At 50.9% G+C, this 22,558-nt stretch overlaps 3 protein-coding genes across 3 annotated transcripts; 2 read left to right on the top strand and 1 right to left on the bottom strand.

Annotated features, from left to right (window-relative positions):
• The first annotated feature begins 1,431 nt into the window (after positions 1-1,431).
• On the top strand, positions 1,432-3,889 carry RPL27 (ribosomal protein L27). Its single transcript, XM_060081208.1, has 5 exons — positions 1,432-1,517; positions 1,737-1,819; positions 2,788-2,957; positions 3,580-3,690; positions 3,801-3,889. Exons 2-5 carry the CDS (start codon positions 1,739-1,741, stop codon positions 3,847-3,849), a joined length of 411 nt encoding a protein of 136 aa, XP_059937191.1. The 5' UTR covers positions 1,432-1,517; positions 1,737-1,738; the 3' UTR covers positions 3,850-3,889.
• A 1,823-nt stretch (positions 3,890-5,712) lies between these two features.
• Positions 5,713-15,264, top strand: IFI35 (interferon induced protein 35). Its single transcript, XM_060081506.1, has 7 exons — positions 5,713-5,895; positions 13,416-13,505; positions 13,870-14,017; positions 14,088-14,194; positions 14,296-14,482; positions 14,578-14,684; positions 14,923-15,264. Exons 1-7 carry the CDS (start codon positions 5,890-5,892, stop codon positions 15,112-15,114), a joined length of 837 nt encoding a protein of 278 aa, XP_059937489.1. The 5' UTR covers positions 5,713-5,889; the 3' UTR covers positions 15,115-15,264.
• Positions 15,265-15,425: 161 nt separating this feature from the next.
• On the bottom strand, positions 15,426-22,328 carry VAT1 (vesicle amine transport 1). The gene is made up of 6 exons (XM_060082304.1): positions 21,845-22,328; positions 18,683-18,890; positions 18,112-18,282; positions 17,918-18,007; positions 17,127-17,368; positions 15,426-16,970 (listed from the first exon to the last, which is right to left on the bottom strand). The coding sequence occupies exons 1-6, from the start codon at positions 22,250-22,252 to the stop codon at positions 16,887-16,889; spliced, it is 1,203 nt and encodes a 400-aa protein (XP_059938287.1). The 5' UTR covers positions 22,253-22,328; the 3' UTR covers positions 15,426-16,886.
• Positions 22,329-22,558: the final 230 nt, after the last annotated feature.

Here is a 22,558-nt window from a genome sequence, read left to right on the forward strand (position 1 = left end):
AGATTTCAGGGTTTGGTTTCTGTTTTCCAAGAGAGAAACAACAAAAGAGACAGAAGCAGATAAGGAGGCTGAAAGAAGACCATGGAGGTGGAAATGGACAGGGTCGTGTGGTGCAGTGGCAAGAGCGGCTTGGGAACGGGGGAACCTTGATCTGCGCCACCGACTCCGTGACTTTGCTGCTCTAGAACTTTCCTCTTTGAGAGGACAGAGTAGATGATGTCTGAGTTCCTTTCCAACTCTACAATGTCATATTACAAATTAAAACAAAACATTTTTATTAAATATAGAAATATAAGTACATAATTAGGGTGATAAACTATTGGAATGAAGTCCTGAGGGCTGCAGCGGAAATTGGTCCTTGGAGAGCCTGAAGAAGAGAAATGATGAAACCCTGATTGTTCCCACATCTTGCCCAAGACCAATCCTATAGATTCGTCAGTGTTCAAATGAGTAAAAACTATAAGATGGTTTCTCTTTCTCTTGAACTCCGAAGACACCTAAGGAACCATCCAAAAACACTCTTCCAGTAAGTGATGGGAAATAATTCAGTTTGAGAGCCAACTAGACCTGGGTTCAAACCCAGATTTGATGATCAGAGCCTTAGGCTCTCTAAATCTCAATTTCCTCATGTCTAAATGGGAAGAAAATACCCAAGATGCAGATTCCTGAGAATTAAATAGCAGTTGACTTACCTGAAGTGCCTAGCATCTTGCCTGGCACAGAGTGGGTACTCAATTTGGTGACTGGGTAAACAGCATGGGCTCAGGAGGACTGCTTGAATCTGAGTTCCCAGCTTGATCGACTAGCTGTGGATTTGGGGCAAATTACTTAACCTCCCCAAACCACAGTATCTTCAACTGCGGAATGGAGATAACATTACTTAGTGTCGTTATGAGGATCAAAAGAGATAATACACGTAAATAGATTAACTTGGCCTGACACAGGGTACGTGGCTGCTAGTATCACCATAATCCTCCTTCATCTCCCTCCTTTATTCTGGTCGGAAATGTCTCTGACATCATTAGACTCTAAATGAGGGCAAGTTCCCTTGTTTGATTGATCTTCGTCTCTTCCTTATGCGTAACTGTACACAGTTGGTACTAATAAATGTCCTATTTTGTTTCTTACTGTTCCAAAGCAAAAAAAGTAAATTTCAAACTGTGCCTCCCCTACCCGCTAGCGCCAGAGAAAGGAACTACAACCAAGGGGGCAGAGGAGCAGCTGTGTCCACGTAAAAGCCTTCCGGGGGAGGCAGAGCTCTTTTGCCCTTTCTACTGCTGGAGCTGCTCATAAAGTTTGATTTGAATAAAAAAGCTGCCAGGCCTTCCTTTCCCTTCAATAGCTTCTTCCGCCCTCAACACGTATTCTGAGCGCCACGCAAGAGGCGGGGAGAAGCCCGAGGGGGCGGGACAGGAAGTGAGGTCACCCTCCCCGGGGTGAAAGGTAAGCGGAAGTGCTCTTTCTTCCTCTGCTGTGGGCCGGAGAGGTTGCTGCCTGGGAGTAGCGGCTGGGGCGAGGTATTACAATCCGCAGCCATCCGCGGCCTGGGGGTCGAGTTGCGGGGTGGTGCCGGGTGCTTTTCATTCCTCGGTCTCTGACGGCTTCGTAGCGGATCCTGTCTTGCGAGCAGGACCTGCGGGCGGCCTGAGCCGAGACGGCAGTGAGCGCCGCTGAAGTTTCGGGCCCACAGCCTGAGCTGGCGGGTTTCTGAGCGGCCCCTTCTCTTTCCTCTGCAGACATGGGCAAGTTCATGAAACCCGGGAAGGTGGTGCTGGTCCTGGCCGGTCGCTACTCCGGACGCAAAGCGGTCATCGTAAAGGTACCAACCTCGCGAACCTGTGCCCCTTTGTATCCCGTGAATGGGGCGGGCGGGCCACTTGGAATTCAAGACCTAGTTTGGGGGCATTACTCACTGAGCATTGCGAATGGTGGTGGTGGGGGTGAATGCATGAGAGCTTTTGAGAGAGAAAGACGCAAAATAACAAATGGGAGTTGAATTGGACAGCTAACACCCAACGCGTTCTCTATCAAAGAGGTTTTAAATAATACTAATGGCTGACGTTTAGTGAACGCTTGCTTGGTGCCTGGCACTGCCTTATATAAGTGTCGTCATGTGCAGTCCTTGCGGTAACCATAAGGTTGCTTTCTACTGCGAAGGTTTAGAGATGTTAAGTTTCACCTGAGGTCCATCAGGTAGTAAGTGCTGCAGCTGGGACTCCGTAAAAAGAGGAGAAATTGTTTCTAGTTAAAATGGTCACTTAGCATAATCTAGCCGTTCACCGTTTGCCTTTTACCTACGTCTTTAGCCTTTTATGAGATTTTCCTAAGCTCTGGCCACGTACACCACTGCTGTTGACTGTTGGGGACACCGGGGCACCCTTGGTTCCCTTTCCTCCGTCTTCCTGAGGCTGGTTTCGGAGTTAGGCAGCCAGGTTTGGAATCCTGCCTGTAACCCTTCCTAGCAGTGCAATCCTGGAGGGAGTTAAGAGACGTAAAGTCCTGAGAACTAGTGCTTGGCCTATAGCAATCACGTCATAATTGTTCACTGTTGTTACATTTTAAATCTCTTACCTCCCAGGAACCCTTCCAGATTTTTCCTGGTGGGAAGGATACCACCCATTTCCCTGTTACTCTTTGGGCATCTAGCATAGCACTTAGAATGTCTGCTTTGTGTGGTTTTTATAATAGTGGGTCTCAGAGGCCTCGGGGTTGAGGGTGTTCTTTCTATACACGCCCTACATCTCGCAAAGGGGCCTAAATAGCAATAACATGTAATTGCTCATTCAGAACATTGATGATGGCACCTCAGACCGACCCTACAGCCACGCTCTGGTGGCTGGAATTGATCGCTATCCCCGCAAAGTGACAGCTGCCATGGGCAAGAAGAAAATTGCCAAGAGGTCAAAGATCAAGTCTTTCGTGAAAGTTTATAATTATAATCACCTCATGCCTACAAGGTGAGCATTTCAAGAATGGGAATGAAAGTGACTTTTTCTAACTTTTCCCACTCTCTGCCCTGCCGAATAAGGAGACAACCTTGCAGCCACTCCAGTGGAAGAGACATCATTTTCAGTTTGTCATTTGGCCGTGGTTTCCAGTGTTGCGTCTTTAATCCATGTTGGAAGTGTTCACTTTCCTGTCGTTTTCTGTTGATTTCCCTGACTTGGCAAAGCCGGATTGAAAAACGTCTTCCAGACTTGCTCTTGATCTGTCTCTCTCCTCACCTGAAAATTCTTTGAAGTGTTGAGTAAAGGTTGTTCCATTTGTTTCCAGCCACAGTAAACACAGGCATAGAATCTGGCCTGCCTTCTTCCACTCTCAAGGATAATAGTTACTACAGGGTAGGGTACTTGTGGGAAACTGAGAATGAATTGTGAAGTTTTTCAGTGGCTTAAATCTATGTAAATGAGTTTGTTAAAACTGGGCATTTCCAAAGAATATCATCAGGACTTCAGCACAGTTTTGATGATAGCTCCTATGGAGTCAGACCTTAACATGCCAATGTCCCAGGAGTGGGGCGGAGGGGTGAAGGCCCTGGCAGCATGTGGGCTGCTCCTACCTTCCTGCCATTGTCCCCAGGTACTCTGTGGATATCCCCTTGGACAAAACTGTTGTCAACAAGGATGTCTTCAGAGACCCTGCTCTCAAACGCAAGGCCCGACGAGAGGCCAAGGTCAAGTTTGAGGAGAGGTAAGTAGGCTTTGGTATTGAATGCTGGAGTATGGTTTCACTGTTCTCCATGAAGACAGTTTTGTCTTCTGTGATTCTTCCCCTCATTGGTGTCCTTTTCTCCCCTCTAGATACAAGACCGGCAAGAACAAATGGTTCTTTCAGAAGCTGCGGTTTTAGGTCTGTCTTGTTTCAGTCATTAAAAATACAAAAATACAAAAAAAAAATCCATGTGTCTGCCTTCTTGTTATTAGACTGGGAAAGAGCATTCATACGATGAGAGACACTGGGTGGTGGATGAGGGACTGTGGGAAAATATAAAACAAAAGGTCAATCTGCCTTTGTGAGACATGGGCTACTTCTGTCCATCGCCTCATAATCCTTTCATGGTCTAGCTCAAATGGGTAAAATGTGATATTGAACGGTTTCCCCAAAAGACCTACTCTGGACATTTTTAGGTGTGGAATTGTTTAAGCATCCCTGGCTTCAACCCATTACATATCTAGAGAACTGTTCTCTCCCCCCGCCCCCGCCATGTTGTGGCAACCAAAGGCCCCTCTGAGTGGACACCATCTACTTTGGATTAAGAGTCACTAACTTGAGGTGGTTTATTAAACCAGAGTGCCAGATTTGGTAGGTCAGGATTCAGCATCTTGTCAAGTGATGTTGGTGCTGCTTGGACGAGGACCACACTGGAGAACTGCTCTAGATGGGGATGGACACCAACAATGAAGGCCTGAGCCACAGAGCAGCCATTCCTAGTGGGACCAAGGAGAGGTCCCCAAATGGTCTGGCTAGCAGAGACAGGCAAGAAAGGGTGTGATTCAAGGGGTTTGGGCTCTGGATTGTCACCACTGTGTTACAGGAAAGGCATTTGGCCCTTCTATAGCATTTTACCTCTCATTAGATACTTAACTGTGACTGGCATTACTGATGAAATAGGTTCTCCAGCCAAGCTGGTACTAAGTGGAACTAGGATTCAAATGGCCCTATTTGCCAAGCTTCACACTTGGCACACTTTCAGCTGGGGTGAGGGGTGGGGGCTTGAGAAGGGCTCAGTAAGTTACTCTGAGTGGGAAGCCCTGGCCTAGGTGAAAATAGAAAACTTCTCTCCTGCACTGTTTTATGTATATTCACTGGACTCATCTCACCCTTAAGTGTTTTGTTTTTTTTTCCTTGGCTGCATTGGGTCTTTGTTGCTACGCGCAGGCTTTTCTCTAATTGTGGTGAGCGGGGGCTACTCTTCGTTGCAGTGCGCGCGGGCTTCTCATTGCGGTGACTTCTCTTTGCAGAGCACGGGCTCTAGAGCGCAGGCTCAGTAGTTGTGGCGCAGGGGCTTAGTTCCTCCACGGTATGTGGGATCTTCTCGGACCAGGGCTCCGACCTGTGTCCCCTGCGTTGGCAGGTGGATTCTTAACCACTGCGCCACCAGGGAAGCCCTTCACCCTTAAGTGTTCAGTGTTCGATGTCTCCAGTAAGTAGCTTGCCTACTCAGAGTCACAAATGGAACTGTATTTAAACCCTTCTTTAACTAAAAATTCAAGTTCAAATACTGTTCCAACCAGGTTTGGATACATGCATCACTTCCTAGCAATGTGACTTTGGGCAGGTTTCTACACTTCTGTGCCTCACAAGTTTAGAATCTCATCGGGAAAATGGAACCAACTTCAAGGGGTTGTTTTGAAGGTTGAGTTAATTCATGGAAAGCAGAATTGGTATTGGGCACATAACAGCTCTCAAGCTGGCTATTGCTACAGCTTTGTCAACTTGATGGGGCTTTATCCTGGTTGCATTTTTCATTCAGTTATCAACATCTGCATGTTCTGGGCAACATTCTAAGCTCTTGGGAAATAGCCATTAACAAAGCAGACAAAATTGAACCAATAGGCCTGTGCTGGGTTTGCTAGGTTGGGGATGAATGGCTGATTGGGGCCAGCATTCAGTTCGTAGTTGCTTGCAGGGTAACTTCCCCTGAGGCCTCACAGCTGGGGGAAGTTCGAAGACCAGGAAGCCACCCAGGGGTGGAGTACGGAAGGGCAGGGACTTTACTGAAATGAAAGTGAAAGCAAAGAGGCTGCATAAGAACCGTAAGAAGTGTCTTTCAGGCTCTGCTGGGGAGACCAAAACTCCTCAAAGTGCAAGCAAGACTTGAGTCGCATTGGACCCTGCCACTTGGTGCCAGCTCTGAAGCCTCAGCCCTTGCTAACTGGACCTTAGACCATGATGGTGAGAGGAGGGTCTTGGGGGTGGGGAGAATCCAAGAGGAATGCTCCTCTTGGCCAGGAATCTACAGGTATCCCAGGGCCTGGCAGGCAACCCTCTCCCTACCCATCTCTTAGACCTGCTACAGGTGTGGGGAGAGACGGCTGGGATGACCTCTCCACTAGGGAGCTGGTCCCCTAATCCATTGCCTCAGACACAGTTCTATAACCTGTATCTCAGGGGACCATGAATTCCTTGTGTGGATGTGCATTTTTCTGGAGAAAGAATCCATCGTTTTGATGAGCTACTCAAAGGGTTCTGTGACCCCAAAAAGTTTAAGAATTGCTCACACCTTTATCTCCTGAGATCTTCCTCAACAAGTTCCTCTCCTCCTTACATTTCCATCTAAATGTCACCTTGCCCTCTCTTCAGGGCGAGGGGAAGAAGTGTTACTCTTCTGAGACCTAACCTTCCCCCTGTCTGCTGTGGCCCCCCCTTTCCCGACCCCTGATCGCCCCTGCTCGTGCTAGACTAAGCCCTCTGCGGGCTGGTCCTCTGTCTCAGCCTGTTCACCCTTGATCCCCGGTGCCCAGCACAGTGCCTGGCATGCAGTAGGCGCTCAGTAAACAGCTGTTGAGTGAATGAATCTCATTTCCCTAGTTTCTTCAGTCTTTCTCCCTGATACTACCCCGTCTGTTACAAATATCTAGATCTCTTGCTTGGAAATTTTTCATTTGCCCCTCAAATGTTGAAGGAAGACACAGGCTCTAGAGGCCAGCCTGCCTGGTTCCAAATCCTGGTTCCTCCAATTGTGTGGCCCGGAGTAAGTTATTAGCCTCTCTAAAGTTTACAATCTAAGCCCCATTTCCTTATCTATTTGGTGGGAATGATAGTAACACTTCCACACAAGAATACCTCCCTGCCAGAATTAAACAATCCCTAAAATACACAGTAAAAACTGAGCACGCTGCTTGGCACCTACTGAGTGCTCAGTACATGTTCATTATTGTTAATATTGCCAACCTCTTCATATCCCCAGTTCCCCAGTTCAGCCACCCCTCACTCCTCCCACTCTGCTAAAAGTGCTCTCTTAAAGGGCCTTTACATATTAGAAAGGAAAGAAGGAAGGTGGGTTCAGGAAACTGTATTTTTAAAAAATCACCGTAAAGTCATTATTGAGAGACGGAGTCTATTAATGACATCGTGATGTCTATCTTCCCAGAATTTTTATGCATTAATAAATATCCTCATGAATTAAAACATTTTAAATCAACAGAATAGGGAATGTATTTATAGGCAGCTTTATATTTTGCTTTTTTTGCTTATTGTGAGCACTTTTTCATGCTCTTTATTACTGTCTTTTAATTGCTAAATATTTTATACTTAGCTGTTTCTTGTTGGACATGTAGATTTCTTTTTTTTTTCCATTGTAATCAAGGCTACAGTGATCATCCTTGTGCATGAACTGACCATCTCCTGTGATAAGCAGGACTGTTTTTTTGTTGCTCAATCTCAGCGGTCATTCTCATGCCTCCTGGCACAAGGCTTGTTCGCAGCAATGGGCACAGCTGCGGGCTCCTCTGCCTTAACCGTGGTGTTCTTCATGCCTGCTCCCCCTCAGGTTTCACCAGCCCCTCCTCTGCATTCTCCTCGGCTGGTGCTTCCTTGTTCCCCTGATCTCTTAGTGTTGGTTGCCCCAGAAATCAGCCCTTGGACCTCTACATGTTGATCTCATTTAATTTTGTGACTTTAAATATCTCTGCTTGGATAATTTTCAAATTTATACTCATGGCCTGGACCCCTTCCCTGGATGCCACATCATAGAGGCAACCACCACTCTACGTCTCTACTGGGATGTCAGGTAAGCACTTCATCCCTAATATGTTCAAAGTAAACCCCAATCTCTTCCATCCAACGTATTTCCCATCTCGGCAAATGGCTCTCCTTCCCCTCAGTTGCTCAAGCCTAACAGCTTAGTGTCATCACACTCGTCTCTTTTCTTCCACATCCTACTTCCAATCCATCAGCAACTTGAATCAATCTAAACTTTGTGTGTGTGTGTGTGTGGCACGCTTGCACGGCTTGCTGGATCCTAGTTCCCCAACCAGGGATTGAACCCGTGCCCCCTGGAGTGGAAGTGTGGAGTCCTAACCACTGGACCGCCAGGGAATTCCCTCCATCAGTCTAAACTCTTGACCGCGCCTCACCCCCTCCACTGCTGCCACCTGAGCCAGGCCGTCAGCATTGCTCACCTGGACACTGTCATGGCCTCCTAAGTGGTCTCCCTGTTAGTGCCCTTTCCCCACATCAGTCTGTTCACACAACGGCCAAGTTACCCTGGTGGCATTTCAGCCTGCCTGCAGCCTCCCACCTCACTTTATGTGAAGGGCCCTTCATGGCCCCCCTCTGTTTTCTCTGTGACTTTGTCTCCCACCACTCCCGCCCTCACTCGCTCTGCTCCAGCCCCGTTGGTCTCCTGGATGTTCCTCAAATACATACAACACACTCCCACCTCAGGGCCTTTGCACTTGCCGCCCCCTCTGCATAGAACTTTCCCACACATATACACACGGCTGACTCCTTTATCTCCTGCAAGGATAGGATCAAATATCTCAACGAGGCCTACTCTGATCACCCCAGTTAAAACTGTACTCCAACATTCTCCGTCCTCCCTTCTCTGTTTTTGTCCATAACACTTATCACTAACATACTGCAGATTTTACTTATTTATTGTGTTTATTATCTGGCTCATCCCCTAAAATGTAAACTCCACAGGGAGGTCTTGTCTGTTTGGTTCACTACTGTATCCCCAGAGCCTAGCACAGGGCCCGACACATGGTAGATGCCTGATAGCTGATCATTGCATGAGTGAATAAGGAAGCAAATGAGGGAGGGGACTTCCTGTAGCCCTCCTTTTCTTTTGCCTCCGTTTCATCACTCCTCTTCCTTTGTGTCTATGATGCTATCTAATCCTGGCCCTGGCCCTGCCCAGGCCTTCTTTTTCTTTTCTTTTTTAACATGTACTTATTTATTTTGGCTGCACCGGGTCTTAGTTGCGGCACATGGGATGTTCGTTGCGGCATGCGGACTCTTAACTGTGGCATGTGAACTCTTAGTTGCGGCATGCATGTGGGATCTAGTTCCCCGACCAGGTATCGAAACCAGGCCCCCTGCATTGGGAACACGGAGTCTTATCCACTGGACCACCAGGGAAGTCCCCATGCCTTCTTTTTCTTCTCTGCATTCCTTTATCTTTCCTGACCCCTGACTAGGTATCTTCAAAGATCACATTTTTAAGGGCTCTGTCCCTGAATGAGTTCTTCCATCCTCTTGGCTTGTACCATTACCACATACTGTTCTAACCCAGAGTCCGATCCACCAAGTCCTGTCCCTGACGCTGTCTTCAACAGCCTTGGGTTTGGCTAACTTTGGCCCATTAGTTTGTTTGTTTGGTTTTGTTTTTTTGTGGGTTTTTTTTTGTTTTTGGCCACACCACGTGGCTTCCAGGATCTCAGTTCCCCGACCATGGATTGAACCCAGGCCATAGCAGTGAAAGCCTGGAATCCTAACCACCAGGCCATCAGGGAACTCCCACCATTAGTTAACCTTGATGAACCTCAGGTTCCTCAACTATCAAATGGGGATTATTAAAATACAAAACATTTAACATAGCACTCATCATATGCCGGGAACTACTTTTCCAAATAAAATTATACATAGGTAGAAATTTGCTATTCCCACTTTACAGATGAAGAAACCAAGGCACAGAGAGTTAAATAACTTGCCCATTGTCTTGGCAGTAGTAAGAGGAGCTGAATATAAGCCCCAGAGCTTTGGCCCCAGAACTTGTGCTCTTAACTGCTATATCACACTGTCTCTCAGTACTGCTACGATGAACACAGGTAGCATGAGATTTTATCTTAGGGGTGGTTAGGTTCTAAACTTGGCAAGTAAGGCAGAAGAATGCATATAGTCAAATGAACCTCAAATCATTAACTCACCCCTAAGTATCCAGAATTTACAGTCTCTCAATGAGCTCAGTGTAAAACGGATCCCTTTTTTTTTTTTCAGTTGAGTACCAGATGGATACTGGCTTGCATTTAGAGACCAAGTTATCATGTTCGTTAAGTAAATAAATAGCATGTATAGTTGAATTCAACTAAGTGAGTACAATCAGCCTGTGTTGTCCTTAAGAAGTCTGTGACAGAGAAGTTTCAGTTGGGAGTTGGAGACAGGAGGCAGTTTTGTGATGCTTAAATGGGATGGAGTCCAACTGTGCCGGGCACTTAGCAGGTCCCCAGTAACTACTGGCTCTCTTCCCTTGCCTGCTGGGTCAACGACATTTTACCAAATCCTTGGACACCCAAGTCTGCAACCTCAGTGTCGCATCGTCTCTCCAGTCTGTCCCCTCTGTCGCTTTAATACAGCATCCGGAGTCTGGCAGCTTTTCCTCGTGAGATGTACTCATCTGTGTGTGCTCCTTGTGCAAGTGCCAGAGGTTCAGGTCGGCTCCTGTCACGTCTGTGAGCATTAGAGCCGCAGATCTGGGCTTCTTGTCCTCAGTGCCTGCTGCTCCAGTTCATCCTGCTGTCACTGCCAGCTCTTTTTTTTTTTCTTTTTTTAAGTATCGTTGATTTACAATGTTATGTTAGTTTCAGGTGTACAGCAAAGTGATCCACTTATACATATATGTATTCTTTTTCAGATTCTTTTCTGTTACAGGTTATTGCAAGATATTGAATATAGCTCCCTGTGCTATATACAGTAGATCCTTGTTTATCTATTTGCTACATAATAGTGTGCATCTGCTAATCCCAGACTCCTAATTTATCCCTCCTTCACCCCTTTTCCCCTTTGGTAACCATAAGTTTGTTTCCTATGTCTGTGAGTCTGTTTTTGTTTTGTAAATTAATTTGTGTCTTTTTTTTTAGATTTCACATATAAGTGATATCATATGGTATTTGTCTTTCTCGACTTACTTCATTGAGTATGGTACTCTCTAGGTCCATCCATGTTGCTGTAAAATGGCATTATTTCATTCTTTTTTATGGCTGAGTAATATTCCAGTGTGTGTGTGTGTGTGTCTCTGTGTGTACACACATATATATATATAACATCTTCTTTATTCATCTGTTGATGAACAGTTAACTTGCTTCCATGTGTTGGCTACCATAAATAGTGCTGCCATGAACATTGGGGTGCATGTGTCTTTTCAAATTAGGGTTTTCATCTTTTCCAGATATATGCCCAGGAGCAGGATTGCTGGATCATGTGGTAACTCTATTTTTATTTTTTAAAAGAGCCTCCATACTGTTTTCCATAGTGGCTGCACCAATTTACATTCCCACCAACAGTGTAGGAGGGTTCCCTTTTCTCCACACCCTCTCCAGACTTTTATTATTTATAGACAGAGGATGGCCATTCTGACCATTGTGAGGTGATACTTCATTGTAGTTTTCATTTGCATTTTTCTAATAGTTAACAATGTTGAGCATCTTTTCATGTGCCTGTTGGCCACCTGTATGTCTTCTTCGAAGAAATGTCTATTTAGGTTTTCTGTCCATTTTTTGATGACCGGATTGTGCTCTTTTCAACACTGTGTCCATCACCTCACTCCCCCTTTCAGAAATCTTCACCAGTTCCCCATTTTCCCACTGATAAACTCTCTGGCTTGAATTTGTTTGCTTGTTTGTTTTTCCTTGTATCCATTCACCAGTGGATGGACGTTTTTTTTAAACTGTATTTATGAAGCTTTTAAAAATTTATTTATTTAAAGCTATTTATTGAATAGCATTGCCAATTACTAGATTTTCAAACAATATGTATAATTAGGTCAAGATTTAAAGCAGAAGTAAAAAGGATGGACTAAAGACTGAATCCAACTTTTTTTTTCATATTTATTTAAAATCAAGCCATCTTTTTCAAATAAAAATCCAGATTTCTGGTTTCCCTTAGAAATGGGAAGATATAGGATACTGAGACCACATTCCATGTGAAAAAACTTGGCTAGAGCTGAGAAGGGGTTGCCACTTTAGTTGGAACATGCTGTCTGCAGGATGTAAGAGTCCCCACCTCTCCGTATCACACTGCACCCGCTCCCCTGACTCACTGATGTCATGTAACTGACCCTGAAAGTCACTGATTATTTCTCACTACATTAACCGGCATTATTTGATCAAGCCCTAGTTTTCTTCTGCTTAAAATAGAGTGAACTCACACTGAATTATTCAACGCCCACTGTAATATGTTCCCGTTCTGTCATTTGTTCACTTCATTCATTCACTCACTTCATTCATTCATTCAACACGGGTTTACTGAATGCCTGTTTTGTGCCAGGGACTCTGCTGAACACTTGGGACACAGAGATGGCCAGGACAGAGTCCCGTCCTCCCCAGTGAGCTCACACTTCCCTGAGCTGACCTTATTTGTCAGGCTTCCAACCACAGGGTGAGCTCTCCATCCCACAAACAAAGGTGCATTTATTCCCATCCCTGGTGTCACTCCCCTGCCCATTTGTCAGCTCTCTCTGGATCTGCTCCAAATCACACCCGGCCTGAAAGGCTGCTTGGTACAGCAGAAAGGGTGGCAGTCGAGGGACAAGCTGGGAGATGTGGGGTAAATTACTCCCCTGCTCTGAGTTTGATTTCTTCACTGTAAAGCATAGATTGAGTCCGAGGTCAGACTGCCGAGGGCCAGATGACTTCGGGGAAGTCACTTGACCTCTCTGGGCTACCGTTGCCTCATCTGCAAAATAAGAAGAGGGTGTTTATTTCATAAGGTTGTTGCAAGACGTGAGTGGTATAATCCATATAAAGGGCTTAGCACATGTTAGCTGATAGTCTTATGACATCTTGCAACTGTAAGCCCCTACTACTCCTCGAGGCCTCCCTAGTGGTGGTAACCGCTTTGGGACGGTCCCTCCTCCAAATTCCTGCTGTCCTCCACCATCAGCCTCTCCTCCACCATCAGTCGTGTGATTGTGCACTGTCCTGAGTACCGTTTGTTTGTCTGTTTGAAATATTTATTTATTTATTTAGGCTGTGCTGGGTCTTCGTTGCAGCATGCGGGATCTTCGTTGCGGCATACGGGACTCTTAGTTGTGGCACGCATGAGGGATCTAGTTCCCCGACCGGGGATCGAACCCACACAGGCTGCTTTGGGAGCGCAGTCTTACCCACTGGACCGCCAGGGAAGTCCCCTGAGTACCGTTTTATATAGGCCTAAGCGCTGGACCCTTTTCTTCTACTGCCTGTGTCGTGCCCAGTACCTCAGAGCAGGAGCTCAATCAGTGTTTGTTAAACTCTAGGTCTCCAGGAATGACCCAGCCGTGGCTGCTGCAAAGGCTCCTGCCTTTCAAGCAGCTGAGATGGGGGCAGCCAGGCTGGGCCAAGACAAGCCCAGGGCAGGGTGAAGGGGTTGGGTTGTTCTCGGGCTGAGCATCAACTCTGCTCCTGGAGTGTCCAGAATAGCGGCCCCCTTTCCCTGGCTCATTCATTCTCTGGAGAGGCAGGCGGATGTCTGGTTGTTCCCTTCTGCTCCAATAGGCCCTCCAAGCCCTTCAGGAGGAACAGGCCAAACTAAAGACCAGGCTACAGGAGCTGAAAAGGAAGCTCAGGGACAACCCCCAAGACAAGGTAAGCTGGGAGGGGGTGTGGCCTGGTAGAAAGAGCTGGGGAGGTCTTGGTTTCACTACTGGCTCTGCCATTTCCTTGCTGTGTGACCTCGAGTGTGTTACTTGAACTCTCTGAACCTGTCTGCTTCTCTGTAAAGTGGAGCTACCTACCTCACAGGCTTGTGTGAGGGCAAACTAAAATTTTGTATGTAAAGTGCCAGTACATGCTTGACCCACATTCATCCACTTAGTTACCCAGCTCTTCTTTCAGTATTCATCCCTGGCACTCAGCATCAGTGGCATGTAATTGGGGGTGCTTTCCTCCTGGGAGTGGGGCGCTCTCCCAACCCTGGAATCTGCATCAGCCTTTCCTCCCCCACCTCCAGGTCCCATTCCCAGTGCCTGAGGCCCCCCTGGAGTTCCGAGGAGACATTCAGCAGGGCAAGGAAACGGCCAAGTCTGTGGTTTCTAACGTGCGGATCTGTTACCCTCTGCCTGGAGGCTCTGCTCTGGTCACCTTTGATGACCCCAGTGGTGAGCTCCGGGAAACCTTGGGAGGGAGGCTGGGAGGCTTCCTAAGCACTGACCCTACTCCCCCACCCAGTGGCCAAGCAGGTGCTGCAGCAAACGGAGCACACGATCAATGTGGAAGCGTTCCGACTGCGGGTGCAGGTCCAGCCCTTGGAGCTGCCTATGCTGACCACCATCCAGGTGACAGAATGGCAGGGTCCTGGGGTCTGCACGGGGCCCCATGCACCTGGGCACAAGGGAGTGGGGTGGGCCTGGGATGACTCCCTCCTGCCTCCCCCTAGGTGTCCAGCCAGATGAATGAACAGAGAGTACTGGTCAGTGGGTTTCCTGCCGGGCTTAAGCTAAGTGAGGAGGAGCTGCTGGACAAGTTGGAGATCTTCTTTGGCAAGAGCAAGAACGGGGGTGGCGATGTGGAGACGCGGGAACTGCTGCAAGGCAGTGTCATGCTGGGCTTCGCTAAGGATACAGGTAAGGGGATTGTCGTCGAGACGAGAGCAGAGGCACCAGGCCACGGGAGGGGGGAGCCCTTGATGCTGAAGGTCCCCCGCTCCCTGTCCCTGCAGTGGCCCAGCACCTGTGCCAGATGGGCCAGTTCACAGTGCCACTGGGTAAGCAGCAGTTCCCTCTGAGAGTCTCTCCCTACATGAGTGGAAAGATCCAGAAGGCTGAGGTAAGTGGGAAGGTGGAAGATGGGGACTGGACCCGCTAACCTGTCTGCCTGCCAGAAACTTGCCCAAGGAAGGACCACAGCCCCGAAACCCCACTGACCTACCGGCTGCCAACCTCTCCAGGCCTCCTGCCCCTCCCATACTCCCACGGTCGCCACCTGCCCCGACCTCTGCCCCCGACCCCCGATCCCCCAGCCCAACCTGCACGAGCCCTTGCCCACCTCCCGGCTCCTTTTCCAGGTCAGGTCCCTGCCAGTGCCCCACTCGGTGCTGGTGCTCAACATTCCCGACGTCCTGGATGGCCCGGACCTACAAGACGTCCTGGAGATCCACTTCCAGAAGCCCACCCGTGGGGGCGGGGAGGTGGAAGCCGTGACAGTCACGCCCCGGGGACAGCAGGGCCTGGCGGCCTTCACTGCCACGTTGGGCTAGGAGCCTGCCCTGCTCGCCACCCCGCCCCTCTGCCAAGGTCCTCAGACCAGGCTGGGGTTGGACGCATATGCAGGCGAGGGAGGTCATGCTGGTCAACGGCAGGAGGGACTGCGAGTTGTGAAACGCTGCCCCGAGAACAGTAAAAGTGCCTGCATTGCATGATCTTCTTCCTCATTTCGTTTCAAGAAAGGAAACCCGATTAGGCCATGGAAGAAGGCTGGGGGGAGGGAGAAACCCTAGCCTTCCACTAGCAGCGCTGGCCTTCCACAAGCTCCCCTGCCCCTCCACTCTCAGAGGCAACATCCAGGACCCAGGGTTTGGCTTTTTATTGACACAAACACAAAGGCAGCTTCGGTAACGGTAACGGGGTGGGTACACAAAAGTGGGTACACAAAAGTGAAAATCGCACTTCACACATTTAGGCCTCGTTCAGATGATGAAGAGGCTGAGCCCCTCCCCCCACCTCCCAATGGCAGTGGCTTGGGCAATAACCCGCCCGCATTCCAGATCCAAGGGCAGAGGGACTTACACCCCTAGCCCCGGGAAGTCCCCACTTTGGTTCCCGTGGCCCAGGTCCTAAACCTCCGCTTTGACCCCCGTGTTCCATCTCCCCACCCATGTAAACAAAGTTTGGGGCTGAGTCTGAAAAGCTGCCTCCCTGCTCTGAGGAGACAGTGGGCCTCCGTGACTACATGGGGGACGTGCTTCGATTTTTACTTTGGTCCCAGAACAAGAGACAGCTGGCATCGTCTCTCAGAGCTCTGGCTGGTAAGTGCCACACTTAGCTGCAAGGCTGAGAAAACTTCCCCGCCTCTTTCGCCTCAACCACCATAGAGGAATGACAGCCCCAGAGACAGGACATGGCACAGGCCCCCGGAGGCTAGGGGCTGGCCCCCCACACACCGGCACACACACAGATTTTTGGCAGTGCTATGGGACTGGGGAGCAGCGAAACCCCAGCTCCAGCAGAACAAGGAAGGCACTGGGGAGGACGCGGGGAGGAGGTGTGGGGCAGGGACCCCTACACACACGAGCAAGCTTTCCATTGCTAAGGCACTGAGAACAAATCCAGAGAACTCAGTGAAGGGGAGGGGGCTCCGTGTCCCTCCCATAGCGTGGTGACCCAGGGCAGCAGGTCTGACTCCCGCCCCTGCTGGAAGAGGCACCCCTGCTGGAGAGTGGCAGAACCCCTGGAGGTGGGAGAAGCCGATTGTGCTCGAGAAATTGGGGACAAGAGGACGAGGTCTTACAACAAGGTGGGCGCTGGCTGGCCCGGGTTGAAGGGACACTAGGGCGACACAGGGACATTGCTGGATTCACACAGATTGGCCCCATATCCTGAGCTGGCATTTCGATTCTTTGGGGAGGTGTGGGGCGGGGGCAGGAGGGGAGACGAGGCGGAGGCGGAAGCACAGGGAACAGGACGGGAAGGGATTGGCTAACCTTGGCACAAAAGCAGCACAGCGAGGCCCGGGGAAAGGGTGGGGGCAGGAAGCGGCCGGCCTCCCTCTGACCCTCCCTGTCCCCTTGGCAGGGCCCAGACATCCAAGTGGTCACTTCCCAACCTCTTCAGAGGGCAGGAAGCGGGGAGGGGGAAGCCCTGACTAAAGAGAAAGAACAGGACAGGGGAGAGGACATCACCGCAGCGACCTTGGGGGGAAAGAGGGCAGCGCATTGTGATGGAGGATGAACCGCGAGGGTCTGGTGGCCAACAGCACGTGGCTTCCCAGCTTCTCTCTTCCCCGGGCCCTGAGGGTCTCCCAGCCCCCTGCCTAGTTCTCCTTCTCCGGCCCAGGCACCAGGAGGACTTTGCCCACATTCCTCTTCTCCTGCATCTGCCTCATGGCATCCGCCACCTGGAGAGGAAGACAAGACTCTGCTCCCAGCGCCATTCGGCCCGTCCAGGGAGCCGGCCTAAAGGAGTCAGCCCTCCTCCTCCCAGGACTCCTCCCCTAGGGACCCCAGCCTTCACGGGTCCTACCAGGCCTTCCCTGCAGGGCCATCACACTCACCTTCTCGAAGGGCCACACGGAGTCGATGTGGGGTTTGATGTGGCCCTGGTTGTACAGAGCCACGAGGCGGGTCACCACACCGCTGACCAGCTCCACCTCGCCCTCCAGGTAGCCCAGGTGGAAGCCACACACGGCTCGGTTGGCCGGCAGCAGCTGCAGAGCTGTCACGCTGAACTGATTCCACCATGTGCGCGCCACGGCCATCAGGTTCCGCTTGGGGCCCGTTAGCAAGTTGGCCATTCCTGAGGGACGAGGAGACACAGCCTGTGAATCCAGGTGCCAGGCACATCCCTGTGTGTCTGGATCCAGGCTCATCTGCCCCCTGCGGGCCCCTTACAATTATCCATACCGGCACCCGGGAGTGGTAGGAGAACCTCCCACCTGCTGGCTACCTGGCCCAGATGGACTCTAGCTGACTCAAAGATTGCTCTAAGCTTTATGTATTTGTTTTTGGTGTGAAGTAGTTTTTAAAATGGAAATGCAACTTTCCCAAGAAGCCCAGGAGGTAGGACAGGAAGGCAGACTGGTTGATACTGCATCAGGAATAATCCCCAAACAAGAACACACAGAACAGAATTTGCTATGACTCATGAACGAGAGGGACAGCAGCTACGCCCAGGAGGGAGCAATCCGAATTCAATATCCAGCACCATCCTAACCGTGATGCTTCCTACAGAGCACCGGAGTCTCTGTCCCTTCTGCATTCAAAAGCCCCGGGCCCCTATATCCTACCCCTCAGACCCCACCCTGCTTCCCCTAACTCCCCCTCCGGCCCCGGCCCACTAACTCACCGTAAGTGACTACTTTGCCCATGGGTTTGAGGAGGTTGTAGCCCTTGGCCGTATCTGACCCACCCAGAGGGTCCAGGACGATGTCCACTCCTGTCACAAAGTAGGGGGCCCAGGAACAGCATTAGGATCCACAGATCTGGAGATCCCCCTCCCTGTCCCATGCCATCCTACCCCTTCCCACTCCCTGACCCCACCTTTGGGAGAGATCTTCTTGATCTCTTCTACGTAGTCAGTCGTGTGGTAGTCGATGGGGTGTGTGACCCCGCTCTCCTTCAGCACCTCATGCTTGCTGGCTGAGGCCGTTCCGAACACCGTCACATTCTCTACTGTATGGCACAGCTGCACAGCAGCCATACCCACACCCCCTAAAGCAAGACACTTTCATAAGCAGGGGATGTAGAGTCGTCCAGCCACCACTCTCCATTCTCACCTCTCAAGGATCCAGCCCATCACCTTCATTTTGCCTGGGCTCATCTTGAGGCTTTCTCCCACCATCCCATGTCTAAGTTCCAAGATTGAGAATTGGGGGGAAGGTGGCTGGTAAGGAGGGGGTGCTGGGCAAGGGCACGTTGCTACGGATAGCACACCAGGCTGGACCTGGTGCCTGAATGTTACCACGGCAACGACACTGCAGAGGCCTCTGGGCACCATAGGCCGAGGCAGCTATTGTTGCCATGACAACAGTCCAGACAAGCAGCAGGGAAGAGGCCTGGAAGGAGATCTGGGTGGGGTAAAGAAAGGGGATAAATGGAGGGTGCCTGTCACCTGCAGCCATGTGTACCAAGACGCTGTGGCCAGGCCGTAGGTTGCCAAAGTCAAAGAGGACCATGTAGGCTGTGATATAATTGACCAGCAACGCAGCAGCTTCTTCAAAGGTCATGGCCTCGGGCATTAGGAAGGTCTGGGCCGAAGGCACAGTCACCTCCTCCTGCCACATGCCTGACCGGATCAACACCATCACCCGGTCCCCTACCTTGAAGAATGGAAAAAGAAACTGAATCACTTTGCTGTACAGCAGAAACTAACACAACATTATAGATCAACTATACTTTAATTTAAAAGAAAAAAAAAAAAGAATGGAAAAAGAGCATCATTCATTCACTCGTTCATTCACCCACTGGTAATTGATGACCTTCTAACTATGCACAAGGCCCTCTTCCTGGCAATGAGGAAATGGCACAAGCAGCAGCAGTACTCGCGGTAATGGTTATAAGAACAATAGTGATAATAACGTCATCAATAACTTACATTTATTGACTGCTTGCCAACGGCCAGGCCCTACTGTAAATGCTCTGCATAGAAACACTCAGTCCTCACGTCAGCCCCCTGAGGAAGATACTATCCTTACCTCCGTTTTACAGATCTTACACTTTATTATTGTGTAAGATCCCTGAATGCAAGAAGCTTACAGTTAGGGCAGCATGAAATATTGGTGAAGAGACCACACTGCTTTGGTTTAAAAAAAAAAAAAAAGGGCTCCACTGTTTACTGACACTATGACCTTGGGCAAATAAAAATTATCTAACCTTTTTGAGCCCCAGTTTTCCTATCTGTAAAACAGGGCAGTTAATGAGGATTAAGTAGCAAAAAACCATTCAGTGGTTTTTAGCCTAATGTCTGACACATACTAAGAACTTCGTAGTGTTAGCTACTAATAAGGACAACAATGATGACAATATCAGAAGCAAGGAGGGGAGGTCACCAATCCATTAACTGAAGGAAGAGGGCCGTATGCTGTAAGGGCCATCCCGAAGCGCAGGTAAAGGTCTCTGAGCAGTTAGGGCTGTTACCTCAGGAGCAGGATCTGAGCCGCCACTGGGGGCTCAGAAAGAAGCTTCACCCAGAGACTGGGGGGAGGAGTGATGGCCAAGGAGAGCCACACAATCCCACCTACCAGGAAAAGGCATCCCCCTCCCCTTCCCCACACCCTCAGCCACCTGCACAAGAGCCTCCTTGCAGGAGGGAAAGGCAGCAAAGGAAACAGAACCTTCCCCTCCAGTTTAACTGGGGTCAAGGGGAGGACAGGGGAAAGGGGGCAGTCTCCAGAGGAAGGCCTCTCATGGTCCTCTGAAGAGCATGGAGAGGGAGGTGTGGGTGCTGTTCTAGGACAATCCGAGTCTGTCTTGGTCCCTGCCAGGAATGATGGGAATTCTGTACATTAACGAGACTTGGGATCCATGGGGCAGGGGGATGGGACTCCCACACATATCCTTTTTCATGTCCACACTCCACTGAGGAGGAGTACTGAGGGCAGAGTAGGACCTTTCTCTGCAAGCACTGGCCTGAGATGAGGTCTGAGGAATGGAAGCATCCCACCCCAGGACTCAGGACTAGCGGACTCAGAAATAACCCAGGAGAGCTGGGGAAAGTGTAGTGGTCAGTCCAGGTGGTGGCCAGTCGCAGAGTTGGCCCAGAACAAGGTCCACTTACCCAGGCTAATGCTCACCCCTCAGCCCATTACAGGGCAGGCCCATGACCCTTCCCCAGCCCAGATATCAGGAGGGGGGGGGCTCTCCCCTCCGAATCCAGCCTCTTACATCATATTCTTACCCTGGACAGGATATCCTGTATTTACGAAGCGGAAAGTGTGGGGAGAAGAGGTTAGGTGGTTGGCCTTCAGCAGTAACATGAACTATTACTCCCCCCACCAAAAAAAAAAAAAAAAAATTCTTCTTAGCACCTTCTTAGAGTAGGATTATTTAGAAGTCAGTGGAAAGGGTGGGGCCAGAGCTGATTCCACGGAGAAGCCCTTTAAGGAGGAAGGAGACGTATGCCTGTACAATAAATCCAAAAATAACAGCTCTGAGCTCTGGGACCCGCAGGTCTGGCAAGAAGAAAGTCTGCATTTGATGAGTCTCTCTTGCAGGGGCCAGATTTGAAAAGAAACCCCTAAACAAATGACGTGCAAAGGCCTCACCCCAAATCTCTCAAAAAGTTGGCCATTTGAAACTCTCCGGTGCCTGGGGCTGTCGCCAAGATTAATGATAAACAAAAAGGAGTCACAGACCGGCAGAGCTGGGCCAACCTGCTCACGGTGCCACACCCCCCTCCCCAGTCCAAATGGGCACCGGCCCGGTTTCTGAGTAGAGGGTCCTCTACGAGAAGACAGAGGTGGGTTCCGCCCAAAGTTCCCAAGGGCAGCCCGGGGTCGTGGTCCGCTGGCTGAGTCACCGGAGGAGGAGACAGTGCAGTCACGGGAGACAGAGAGCCCAAGACAAAGATCCAGACACCCAATCTCGCCCCCCACCCCACCCCACCCCGTCCCCACTCCCACCCCCACCCCCCCCGATCAGACTGGCAGTATAAGGCCGGTGCGCGGGAGGAAGGGGTGGCAGACTCCCTCTCCTCCATGATGGGCGTGCCTGTCTCTAAGGCCCAGCTCTGGGAGGGGCCGCCTCACACCCCCACAGACCACGGGGCTGCATGTGACTAGGGCTCTGGCACGGCCCCGCGCCCCCGCCCAACCCCAACTACATAGCTCTTCAGGCTCCCTCGCGGGAAAAGGGTACCGACCGTCACTCAGAGTCACAGACCACAATTACCCGCGGAGTGTTTAGTGGGCAGGGGTACAGGATAGGTTTCACGGGTGGTGGGAGGGGGCCGTAAAGGTCATTGTGCGCATGCGCAGAGGCTCCTTATTGTTTCCCCACCCACCTAGCACCAGCACCGTTTCGGGGCGGCGGCCACAATTAAAATGTTTGCGGAGGGGGCAATTACTTCATCTCAACTTCCCACCCCCAAATATAAATCCAGTTCTCCAGGAGCCTCAGAGCACAGGCTCCTTTCCTACGTCTTCCATGCCCGTCTACCCGGGTTCACGCCAGTTTCCCCCCGCTCTGCCACACCTATGGCGCCCTCCCACTCGTGCCCCACTGCCCCGTGGCCCGCGCAGCCTCTCCCTGCCCTGCCTTGCACTGGCCCGCTCACCTTGCGGTCGTTAACTCCCTCTCCCACAGCGATCACCACGCCCGCGCCCTCCATGCCTGGAGTGAGAGGCAGCGGCGGCAGCCGGTCGTACAGCCCCTGCCGGGCCATAAGGTCGGCGAAGTTGAGCCCGCAGGCCTTGATGCGCAGCGTCAGCTGGCCGGTCCCGGGGGCCGGGGGAGCGGCCGGCCGGGTCTGCAACTTCACCTTGTCGTAGCCACCGAAGCCGGTGAGCACCAGGTAGCGCAGCGGCGGCGGCGAAGGGGCGACGGGCCCCTCGGAGGCCGCGGGTGGCTGGGCGTCGCCGGCTGCCTCCGCCTTCGGGAGCTGCGAAGAGGCATCTTCTCCAGCCCCTGCCTCGGCCGCCGCCACCACGGTGGCCGCCTCGGCTACCTCTCTCTCGGCGGACATGGCTGGGACGCTCGACGTGCGCGCACAGCTGGACCGAGAGTGCACCGCTGGGGAAGGCGGGGCGCGAGTCAGGACTTGCTAAGGCTGCGGACTCGCAGCGGGAGGGTGGGGCGCCGGGACGGGGGCGGGGCCTCGAGCGCGGACTTAAAGGGCCAGGGACACCGTGCAGGTGCGGTGCGAGCGCGAGAAGTGGAGAGGAGGCGCTTATTGGGTACGGGCCCACGCGAGGTCCTTCTTGGGATCATGAAGACTACGAGTTAATTTACTTACTTATTCATAATAATTAAGCTAAAAATATATTAAGGG

Source organism: Mesoplodon densirostris, chromosome 18, assembly GCF_025265405.1.
Source record: "Mesoplodon densirostris isolate mMesDen1 chromosome 18, mMesDen1 primary haplotype, whole genome shotgun sequence".
NCBI classification, from domain to species: Eukaryota; Metazoa; Chordata; class Mammalia; order Artiodactyla; family Ziphiidae; genus Mesoplodon; species Mesoplodon densirostris.

Bases quoted from the DNA above. Each gene is read 5' to 3' on its own strand.
- VAT1 (XM_060082304.1), bottom strand. From the start codon at position 22,252: ATGTCCGCCGAGAGAGAGGTAGCCGAGGCGGCCACCGTGGTGGCGGCG. The intron at 17,369-17,917 runs GTGAGTTAGTGG...CTCGTCCCTCAG, and splicing joins GGGCAAAGTAGTCACTTACG to GAATGGCCAACTTGCTAACG. The intron at 16,971-17,126 runs GTGAGTGTGATG...CTTCCTCTCCAG, and splicing joins CCGTGTGGCCCTTCGAGAAG to GTGGCGGATGCCATGAGGCA.
- IFI35 (XM_060081506.1), top strand. The intron at 14,018-14,087 runs GTGAGCTCCGGG...TCCCCCACCCAG, and splicing joins CACCTTTGATGACCCCAGTG to TGGCCAAGCAGGTGCTGCAG. The intron at 14,685-14,922 runs GTAAGTGGGAAG...CTCCTTTTCCAG, and splicing joins GAAAGATCCAGAAGGCTGAG to GTCAGGTCCCTGCCAGTGCC.
- RPL27 (XM_060081208.1), top strand. From the start codon at position 1,739: ATGGGCAAGTTCATGAAACCCGGGAAGGTGGTGCTGGTCCTGGCCGGT. The intron at 1,820-2,787 runs GTACCAACCTCG...TTGCTCATTCAG, and splicing joins GCAAAGCGGTCATCGTAAAG to AACATTGATGATGGCACCTC. The intron at 2,958-3,579 runs GTGAGCATTTCA...CATTGTCCCCAG, and splicing joins AATCACCTCATGCCTACAAG to GTACTCTGTGGATATCCCCT.